Consider the following 12071-nt stretch of genomic DNA (forward strand, 5'->3'; position numbering starts at 1 on the left):
TGGTCTTTAGGATTTAGGAATCGTCCTAGGATCTAATTTTATTTGATCTAACCTGGTTTTCCCCCTAAATTTTCACCTAAATCTTCAAATTGGTGGACTAAACTGGCCCCATTTTAAATAGATTAATAAGTCAGTTTAGTCATCGATATTTCATAGTGAGCGGATAGATTGGCTTCTTGGATAGAACGGTTAGCTTCTCAGTCGATTTGCAATCCTTTTGTGCTCAAGAACTTGAATTTTTTGTTCTGCATCTGCTATTATCAAGATCCAAGAAAGTCTAAGATAGGTTTACATTAAAAACGATTCTCTGAGTCTTTTACATTCTATTTTACTGAATAATATCATAAAAACCAGGAAAATTAAAGTAAATTAACTTTACTTTACCAATGTTTAATCTTGATCGACTTGATTAACAACTTGTATAAACTTGCATTCTTGTTAGACAGAAATACTTGCAACTCAATCCCAGCATTTCCATAAATTTAAACTCCAACACTGCTAATAACACTAATTATGCTCTCTGTTGACTTATTAATGAATCTAAAAGTGAAACAATTTCAACTGCAATTAGCATTCAACTTTTATTTTTTTATTGCGCCTCTTTTCACGTGACTTGTAATAATGTTTCACCTTCAAAATTGATATTCTTGATGAAAAAAGAAAAGTATAAAAATGAAGAAAAATAATGTTTCCATTTTCATCTAAACCATGGTTACTATTTATATTTAATCAATATTACTAGCAAATGTTTTATTCTAATGTGAAAATAATAGTAAACATTGATGGAAACAAATATTAAACTTGATTTAACATTAAATTAATAATGATCAATCAATAGGCAAATATTGATGAACATGGAATGATCAACTCTGACATAATTGACTTTGAAACTATTCAGGTTTGAATGCAAAATTAAGGTTAAACTGTTGAGGGTGTTAACCTGCAAATGAAATGAGATTGCAAATGATTTGGTTAAAGTGAGTAGACAGTTTAATTGTCATAATTAACTGATAAGTCCAAGTGATATTAAAAAATAAGTTCATTTTATTGACTTGGGAAGGAGTTTTGAGTTACGCTTTCATGATCCATTCGTGAGTTTCAATTGCCTTTTATCTTGATAATAACATTAATCGTTTTTAATGCTAAAACTGGTATTAATAATGATTATAATGGTAATCATGGTAATGATGCTGATTCATTTTCAGACAAAATGGTCAGAGAAGAAGAGATCAGCAGAAAAACCTTTTCATATTCATTCCTATCATGTCATTAATACTTCCGTTTCCTTTTCAGATACTTTTTTGCTTCTCTCCTTCGTTCATCATTCCAATTGTCTGTTCATTTGCTAGTTCAGTCAACAATGAATCGGCAACGTTAGCAGATATTTTCTGCAACTTTATTGATAGGATTCATACTTGAATCATTGTCTTAATTGTTTGTCTCAACCGTTTCAATTCATCATTTTCAAATTTTACTAATTTCCAAGTCAATCTATCAGTGAAAACGAAGCATTTATTGTCAGAAATTTATTCATTAATTGCAGTAATTTTGAGTAAAATATTGAGAAAACAAGGCGAAGTTGAGAGATTTTTCAATTATTTTATTGTGCTTATCAACGAACTCACAAGCATACATTTGAAATAGAAATCAATAATTTTCAGATTATTCTGTTAAAGGAGTGAAGACAAAAAATATTATTTGTTAAGAGGCGCAAAAACTGAGCCCATTTATGCTGTTAGAAATTTCTACGGTCGACAGTTTTTGAGGGTCCAAAGTTGAAACTTCGAGCGTCTTTTGTTCGATTATGGAAGCGGGTTTTTTCGTAAAACTCATTTTAATGAATTAACTTTTGGTAATCAACCAGAAAATTCACCTTATTTTGGGGAATACAGGTTTCTGTTTCTGCACAACAGATCAGTTCGATTTTCAATTGAACCTTCCGCATTATGTGTCCGTAAGAGTTAGAGAGCTAAAACTTGTTGTTGGTACACATCAGCGGCTGACAGATTTTTTCAATTTATCGACAGTTCTCTTGATCTTGGTCATTGCCTGAAAATTTTGAGTCTCAATATTTCGAGAATGGTATCACTTATCACTTATAGAATCATCACTCTTTGATAAATCATGAGATTTTATTGAGCTGTTTATCAAAGATTTTTGATGATGAGTTTGTATAAAAGTCACCAGAATCTTCATTTTAAAATCATTTGAGAAAATTGATAAACATTAAGAAAACAGTGCAAGGTTAAAATGTTTAGGCTGAACCGTTTTTAATTTTCGTTCATTCTTGTCAACTGCGATAATCTTCATCCTGAACATCAGGTCATTGATTTGTAGTTAAGGAAAAGAGAAAACAAAAAAACCGAAAATTTTAAAGATATTGAGTTATCAAATAGTTCCTTTTTTATGCCTTTCGATCAACAATCAATCGACAAAGAATCCAATGAATCAATTTTGAAATCAAACTCTGAAAGTTTTTCGAAGCAACGAAATTCTGTACCAAACATTTCTTTAAAGATTAATTCTTTTCTCAATCAAAAAATCCAATTCGCTTGCAAATGCTGCAACCTTAATATCAATCCTCTTGATCATGTCTAGTCAATGAATTTAATCAATCAACAAAGTACAAGAAAACTTTTCCCACACAAATTATGTCAAATAATATTCAAATTGAACAACCATTTTGACTTTCAAGCTCTCTAAATACTCAATACCTGAGAATCCAACTTTTCACAGATGAATATAAAAAACTTTACTTTCACCAAAATTCCAATCTTATTATTCTGCAAAAAAGGAATAAAATTTTCTGTCAAACATATTTTATCGTAAAAATAATAATGCTAAAAGAAATGCAACAAAAATAGAACATGAAAAAATTGGTTTTAGCCAGTCACAGCATTTTACTCTAATGCAGGGAGTTAAAACTCCCAACAGTCTTAACCAGTTAAACCTTGTTTCTTGTAAAAACATAACTCAATAAAAATGTTTGTTAACACAGAAAAGAGAGAAGAAAAAAACAAACAAATTTGACCATTTATGACCTTGTAAACAACAACATGAGACAACATATTTACTTTTGCGAAGTGACCAATGTTTACCTTTTTCACCTTAGCTATCTAAGTCAACGCTTGGAAACGTTTTTTTGAATACAACTGATTTAAACAGCCAAGGCGACTATAAATGTGAAGTTTCCGCTGAAGAACCTTCATTTAAAACTGTTCGTAAAATTAAACCTCTTCGAGTTTACTGTAAGTAGAACCTCGTTTTGGACCCTTTTTCACCTCACTCCTATCATTATAACCATTTAACATGACAACATTAACTGACAACTGCAACGCAAACCCTTCAACCTTTCAACAGCTAAATGACAACTTATCAGAACCTTTTAACTGGTCAAAATCATTTTATGCATTATTAACTTTCTTACATTACTGTGTGTGTGTTAACCAGCCAAAACTGATCACTTTTACAGTAAATATATTTCCACTTTCCCTCAGTTCATCATGACCATCAGAGAGCCATTGGCCGCATTCTTGTTGGACAATTGGCGAGCAAAAGAAGGCAAAATAGATTTGTCAATTTTTCATTTTACAAACAGTCAAGTGTTCAAATGTTTACCCAAAGTTATTGGCTATTCAATATATATTGAGGTCCACCAAAAGGGTCTTTTCAATGTTGATATTTTTCTTGCTTAACATCAAGTTTCCAGTTTAGTTTCATGAAAAAATGAACAAAATTGTCTTCATAATGAAAATCATTTAATAATGGATAAAGAAATGAAAAGGAAAACTCGAGAAAAAAGAAACTGAAAAACAGAGAAAAGGCGATGAAAAGAAACTTAGAGATGAAGATAATGATGAAAATTGTCATCTTTTTCACGATAACTTTGGCTCTTTTTTTCTTGCTCTTTATTTGCTTCTCGTCATCATTGGCTTTTAAACTATCAACTGTTCTTTCCTCTTTTCTTGATTTGCTTCAACGAATTTAATTCAGAAATTAAATTATTCTTTTACCACTTTAACCGCTTTTTTGAGGTTTATTCACTATTCCAGCCATCAATGGTTAACCCACAGCCAAACTTGTTAACAATAATATTCAAGTGATGAACTTTTTTTCTTCAACTCTTTCTGGCTTTTTGATTATCTCTCGGTGAGAAGAAGAAGAAACTTTCAGCTAATTTAGCTTTCAAGGATAATGATTATGGGGAAGATGAAGAGAAGCAATCAACTTGGTAAGAAACTGGAATCATCTCTGTTCATCTTAATGCTAATCTTCAATCCCATTCTGTTTACAGTTACATGAATTTTCACACTCAACTTATGCTTCTCTTAATCTTAATTTTTTTCCTTCTCACCAAGATTCTTCTTTTTTTACTCTTATGAGTTCTCAAACTCGCAAGGATTAACAGGGAATTCATGATCCTCTTTCATGATCATTGGTTTCCTGTCTCAGTAGTCTGTTTATACTTTCAATGATCGATTAGACAATCTTTTGAAAGGCAACTTTTTCCTTACTTTTTTGGTAGCGCAATGAAATGGATTAAAAATGTTGATCAATTTTCTGGAGAAACTTTTCGATCTCAATCTTTTGAGTTTACCTTTTGTTCAACCCTTGAACCTTGTTGTTTTAGTGTGATATTTGAACATCTTGTTGATTCATTTGTTAGGCAAAGGTTGACTCTAATAAGCTGAAATCAGAAATGAGTTTTGTATCCAAGTACAAATTCATGTCATGTAATATGAAGGTTACAGGGATGTTCAGGTAAAGCCTGGAGTTAAGCAAAGAATGTAATTGATGGAGCAAAGACGAAAGAAGAAAATGTTTTTTTCTCTTCTTCTTTTTTCTCTTTTCGTAAAATGTAATATCACTTTTCCATTTACCTTGAATAACTGTAGATGAAATGGGGTTTACCTTAAAATGAATCTCCAGTGAGGATGGAACACAAAAGTTGTCTTTTCTTTTACAAAATTAAAGATGAAGATGAAAAGTTAATCAGAGTTTTGTTTCGACTTCCATATTGTCCATTGTCATTACCAATCAAATGGTTCAAGATATAAATTGAATTAACTGATTGAACAATCCCGTTGGAACGTGAATTGTATCATTGATTGTAATTATTAACCAACAAAATTGTTGAATCTGGTAAAACCAAGAAAACATCAGTTAATGTAAAATTAATATCAAAAAGCAATCCAAAGGAAAGCTGATTCCAATGTAAATATTCGATTGAGACTTTTATTGATTTTTTAACGAAATTAAGTAAAATCGAAAAATTCATTTCTATTAAAAAAGACTTTGAATTTTCTGTCAGTTGATTTTGGAATGGTTTTGGAAAACTTTGATGGAAAATGTTGAGAATCGAAAAATGGGCGAAAATTGTTTTATGAAATCAAAGGCCATTTTACGAGGAAAAGATTTCGTTTCTATTTTTATTGGAATCAAAATTGAATGTGATTAATTGTTGTTGATGTTTCAAGTGTAGATAAGTTTAACTTTTCAGTTTCAAATCATATTTCAAGATGATTTATTTTACCTTTAAAGGTTAAACTTGTCGTCAATGTTTCAAAAAGAGATTCATTTTGGCAATGAAAAGTTGAAAATTGTTCACTTTCTTTTGCTTTTTGTTAACGACAAATGGTTGTAAAAGGTGTTTCTGGTGAATCAGAGAATCGTGAAACTTTTGGGTTTCTGCCCTTGAAGAGCATGGAACCAGGAAAAAGATGAAATTTTGAAGAGAAAAGTTTGGGCGAAGAAAAGAAGGGAAAAGAAAAGAAAGTTAATAGGAAAAAATAGAAATACAGAATCACATGGGATTCTAAGATGGATGGTTTGATGATTAAAAATTTTGGTGAATCGACAGTGAATCTGAAAGCCTCAGGAGAAAGGAGAAAGAGGATCAAGAGGATGAAGAAGATGAAGAAGATAATGAATGAGAAGAAGAAGAAACAAAGGAAAGACAAAAGCTGTTTGATTAGTTGCCAGTAAAATGAAACTTTAATTGGTAAAAATAATGAATGAAAGTTGATTATGAATAAATTGATTATTAATCAGAGCCATTCTGAGCAATGAACTCTCAAAGCTTGCGATTAACAATTGTTGTCAATAATTGTAAATGGATTAAAAGAGGATCAGATTTACTTTGAGTTATGGATCAACCATTTTTACCAAATCGCATCAGTTTATTTCATTAAATGATTAATTTGTTGAATCAATTTGTTCCTTTACCTCAACTGAAGGGGACAAAATCATTGATCTGTATTTACCTGTTTCATCGTTCCAAGTCTCACCAGATTACTTATTGAATGATTAATGATTTTCCCAATTTCCATCCAAATATCATTATCAATCTAATTGTGTATTTTTTGGGTTTCACAGGTTTAACCAACTTTCCAATTTTAACCAGAAACATTGACTTTAGGCAAAGATGATTATGTTCATTGGCTTTAGGCTTCGAGACTCTTATTGACATTTTCATTGTTTGCCTTCACTAAATAGTTAATTAATTGAGTGAATGGACAGACAAGCGTTAATCAAATTAAGAGTCACTAAATGATACTTTGGGTTAATCTTGAAACTGTTTAACATTGGAGCAATCTATTGATTCCTTTTGTTCAATTTTATGTCAACTCCAATTTAAAGTCAAATTCAATTAATGATAATTTTGATATCACATCATTTTTATATCTCATCATCTGTTAATTAAACTGCTTGACTTGCAATTTCGATTATTATATTTTTGTAATTAGATGAGAACTTTTTTTCCATTACATTCTGATGAACATTTCATTCAATTTCAACTGATAATAATGAACAATTATGAAGAGGGAAGAAAAAGGTTGAAATTATTTTCATTCCTTTCGATCATTTAAATCCATTGGAAAACATTTTTCACAAACAAGACTAATATCAAAATAAGATTATCATTAATGTTGATGACAGATTAAAATTCAATTAGCTACTCCATCAATCCCTGTTGAAGGTTGAAATTGAATTTTCAACTTTTACTCTTTTCCAAAATAACATGAAAAGTTTTTCGTCTGAACTCATAGCAATTGGAATTGCTGTTTCAATTGTTGTCCAATTGAAACATTTGAACAATAGCCATTGACCTGAAACAATCCATGATAATCTATGAAGAAGCAATGAAAATCCATAGTTAATCTTGTATGAACATCCAATATCCAATGAACATCTTTTGGCTCTCAATCGATATGATGAGGAAATGATGAAAGTGTAATTACAGTTTAAATGATTTCAAAATTGAGAAAAGTCTGTACAATTAACTTTCAATTTGTGTGTTGATTAGGTTAATCATTAACCATTGCACGAGCAAGTCTTTGAATAAACTTTAATTGAATAAAACTGAAGTTAATAAACAATGAGCTAATCGAGTTGAATAGTTGAATGCAGATATGAATTGTGAGATTTGTTGCCTGCTTTTTCTGGTTCATTCTGTGATTGATGGTTAATTAAATATAAAATGGGAAAAAAAGGTTGAAATGAAATGGTGAAGATGAGGATGAAAATGATGGAAGAGATGAAAAAAGATGAGCAAATTTTCAAGTAAACTCCTCTTCTCTTTGTAAGTGGTTAAAGTATTGGAACAAGCTATAAAGATAATTGTTCTCATCAATAAATTGAGGTTTTAACGGCAATTTACTGGCAGCAATCAAAGTAATGGTCAGTTGGGAAATGAGAAGATTGGTCAACATAATGTAATTAACATTATTTCCATTTTTGCTGGCAATCATTTTAAAGTTAACAACATTTTTCGTTGGTTCGTTTTTTTTCGTCATTTCGATTCGTTCTTTTGGTCGATGGTTTTTGCCCTCAATTTGGCCCATTTGGCATCTACAGTTGCAAGTTTTCAGGGTTAATCTTGGATTAACTTTTTGTTTGTTCAATTTTAGCTTTTCTGCTTTTTGCATCTTCTTGTGCTTCACCGTTGCAGGGTTAACAGGGAAAAAATGAGATTAAGAGATTAATGTGAATGTTGATAGCAACACAACAAAGGTTTTTGATCAAAACGAATCCATTTAAAAAGCAAAAACCATTTAAAGCTCATTTTTTTTCTTCTCTTGCTTTTTCATCTTCTTCTTGCTCATCATCGTCATGAAAGTAGAGCTTGCTTGTTCTCCATGGAATTCATCTTTTTCATTCTTCCATCAATTGAACCTTCTTTTCTTTTCTCATATCATCTTATCTTCCTTTCCGGGTTTAATCTGATTCCAACGAAAAGGTATTTCACCACAATCTTGTTTCACAGTTGACCACAGTTTGACCATGTAAGATGGAGAAGATGAAGAAGAGGGAAAAACGTTCATCAGGTCAACTGAGTTTCTTTTTCAATCTAATTTCCGCTTCCGAAGTTCAATTTTCATTTCAAATTTTGCTCACAAATATTCATTCATTTAATCCATTGCGAGTAATCAGATTAGTCAGACTTATCAAATTAACCTAAGTATTTGTTTGCAAAAAACACTTTCTATTCAGAATATCAGAACTTTTTTCCTCTTTTCAACTCTCAACTTTATCTTGCCATTTTACACCATCAATTGAAGGAAAAGTGTCTTCTTTTTGTCTCTTCAGAGATCGGCAGAACTGGACGAGAAGAAGAATGAAAAAGAAAACAAAATTGTTCATAAATCTTAATTTAAACCATTTGCTTTGGTCAACATCGTTTATACGTTTACCTTTCATCTGATTTGGCTTTACTCTTATCCATAATTGTCATCATGACAGGTAATGGTTAGACTAATCTCTTGAGAAACATTATCGATAGAGTCCCTTTCCATGAATCAGAATCTCGAGAGTTTTAATATTGAGAAAAGGAAGAAATGTAAGAGAAGAAGAAGAAGAAAGAAAAATCTTTACTTTATTAATGCTTTTTATTTAACAAGCAAAAAATGTTTCGCTCAAGAAAAATGGTTCTTCTTTAAATGCACTTAACTTTTAACAAGACACAAGAAAAATGTAATGATCTCTTTCAAACTTAAAATTCAAGAGACTGAGAATACGAACAATTGTCGATACTCTATCAGAGTCACATTGGATTGTTCATATGCTGATCAGTTGTCATTTCAGTGTCACATACAATCAAAAGATCAGAACCAAATGAGCGTCTGTAAGATGTAAAAATCCAGCTTATGCAAAATGCGACAATACGAAATCCATTGTTACCTGTTAGGATCAGAAAAAAACCTGTTTTCGATAACTCGCAAAGACCAGGCTAAGCCACAACCACGATCTTACAGTATTTTTCGTTTGGAAAAGTCCTTTTAGCTTCAATTCCTTAAGTTACCCGATGGGCAGTTTGTGAACTTAAACTGTGTCTCGTGTAAAACAGTTTAAGTTTCGTCCAATTTAAGAAACCGACTTTTTCAATCGCAAAAAGGACTTTTTGTTTTGAAAACGAAGGAATTAAAAAGCTTGAATTTGAAGCTTAAATCTGTGCGAAGATTATGACTTTTTCATGTGAAAAAGTAGACTTTTCCAAACGAAAAATACTGTAATGTTAGTCGGCCAGTGAAATTCCCCAAATGAAAGAAACATAAATCTAGAGTTTTAGTTCATTCAAGGTCACTTATTATTCGACATTCAAATGAAATTGAAGGTCACTTTCTGAGTTGTCCAACTTTTTTCAATTGGTAGGCGTTTATTAAATATTAATGACAAAATATGGTGATAAAAAGATATGAATGTAAAGTATAATTATTCATTAAATTCCCTGTATGCATATCAATTTATGACCTTAAATGACCTTGAAACTCTGAATTTATGTTTCTTCAATTTGGGGAATTTCACTGACCGACTAACATTAATATCTGACATATGGTTCTTGAGTTATTAAAGGGTGTCTATCCAGAAACGGTTTGTGTGTTTCTTGCTGAGTTTTTGTTATCTTTTTCCTTCTTATCACTGACCAATAACTCTCATTCAGTATTTAGCTTTTTGCCGTTTCTGGATAGACACCCTTTAGCACAAACGACTGTCAAGGATAAAAAATGTCCAGTATATTTATTAAGTTTAAAAAGAGCGAAAAAAGATTTCTAAATTTTCGAAAAATCTCCTTCGCTGTGCTATTCGTCATTTCTATTTCAAATTTTTCGTTGATTGAATTTCTCATTATAAATATCCAAAATGTCTGTCAATGTTGATTATCAAAAAACAAGGAATACAAACTGAATGTTTTATATGATTAACAATTTCAGGAAAACCTTCATAGACTAGACTTGTTTTTTCGACTCTTCATATTTTGACCTTTTCACTTGATAAAATCACATGAATACAAACTTAAATGTCTGATTTCTTTATCGTCCTCATGGGAAGCAGGGTAAGATAGAGATTGTAGTACATTAGTAAACTCGAGTTAAAAGGCCATTGAAACACAAGTGAAACTCACTTTTAATGTGAACGACTCAAAATGATTCAAATGATAAACATTTTGCTCTTTCACCTGAAGACATTGATAGCCAATTGACCTCTTGAGATTGTTACCTGTAAACTATCCTGAAAAAGGCATTAATTTATTTCATTTTTACTATTAGACTCCAGAGGAAACATGTTTAAACAGCTTCGCAATGATAATAATCTGTGATAATCATCATTAAATCAATAGTCACTAAACCTTTAGAATCGCTTGTTGTTTAAAATTGAATAACTTGGTTTCAATGGATAAAGAAAGCTAGAAATTGAGAGACTTCAGTGAATCCAAAATCAGTGATTATTAAATATTAAAACTGCTTTTGTGATCAATTCAAAGTGATATCAACTGTTGCTACTGTAAATTGAAAGTCAAATGATAATCTTGAATAAGGAATCAACAGAATTTGTTGTTTCCTTAATAACAATTGGTGTATCAATTTCATTGTTGACTTCAAGTAAACTTGACATTCATCAATATAAAGTCAATCATTTTACTTTACTTTCTCATCGTTTTCCATCTTCACCCTGATTGAGCAAAATTTTATTCACGTTTCAAATTCCCTTGAAAATTGATTCAAATGTAACCAGAATAAATAAAGGAAATGTTGAAATTTGTGAAAATTGAAAGTTTCAAATGTTTATTGAAAATGGTGCCAAAATCATGAATGCTCATCAATGCAAATTACTATTAATGTTTTCCCATGAAAAATGTTATCCACAAATCTTTTCATTTAACATTAAAATATTCATTCATTTAAGGATAAAAAATGCGAAAAGGTTCAACATAAACTTGAAAATACATTTCAAATCTTATTCTAGACTTCATTTTAAATTGTAATATTTTCCTCTTAACCATCAATAAATCTTAACAATACTCATGATAATTGCCAGGTTTAAATGTTTCCCTAAATTAGAGTCATTATTATCCAAATTGCAGGTCAAGAAGCTGTAAAATGTAATCTATACAATAATACAAAGCCTTATGCCTTGTACAAAGCCAATTGTATCAAATTTTTGGGTCAAATTGTGGCCAGACTGAGCGGTTTCTAAGAAAAAGAGTCGAACCAAATGAAAGCCTAACTCAACTACAACAATGAGAAATAAGAAACATCGACTCAGAATTTAAATCTATGAGAAATTCATGAAAAAAGCAATAGATTCAGTCATTAGATAAAGATTTAATTAATTTATTTTGAGATTTTAAAACAACCGCTAAAAGTATACACTTAGCAACCAGATTGCTAAACCGTTAGGTTCATTTTTCTTCCTCTTTTTAGGGCCGATCCGATGAACCAAAAAATGTTTAAAATGTTGTTTAAATCTTTGTTAGTAGGCAATGTTTGTTTGATTTTGTTACGTCATCAACATTAACACTGTCCGATCAAAAAATTAACAATCATTTTATTCATGCGCCTTTACATTTTTTCAGATTGCATTTCTTATCTTTTTGATTATAAATTATTTTTAGTTATCTTTTAAAATCATTAAAAAACAAAAGATGGCGCTTTCTAATTAAGATTTAAAATGACATTAATCAAAATTGATTAATTTTAACAAACATTGCCAATAAACAAACATTTTGACAAACATTTTAGTTCATCGGATCGGCCCTTATTTGTTATTTGTGTAATTTTGTTAATTCACAT

The 12071-nt window shown here is 30.6% G+C and overlaps 1 protein-coding gene across 1 annotated transcript in view; it reads left to right on the forward strand.

Annotated features, from left to right (window-relative positions):
- Window positions 1-12071, forward strand: part of LOC107366687 (uncharacterized) — a 28217-nt gene that overhangs the window by 12314 nt on the left and 3832 nt on the right. The window contains exon 3 of the mRNA XM_015934314.3: window positions 3113-3248. Coding sequence (XP_015789800.1) covers window positions 3113-3248 — 136 coding nt within the window. The remainder of the gene's footprint in view (window positions 1-3112; window positions 3249-12071) is intronic.

This window comes from Tetranychus urticae, chromosome 2, assembly GCF_039701765.1.
Source record: "Tetranychus urticae isolate SD_2017Ah chromosome 2, NJAU_TeUrti_SD_1.0, whole genome shotgun sequence".
Taxonomy (NCBI): domain Eukaryota; kingdom Metazoa; phylum Arthropoda; class Arachnida; order Trombidiformes; family Tetranychidae; genus Tetranychus; species Tetranychus urticae.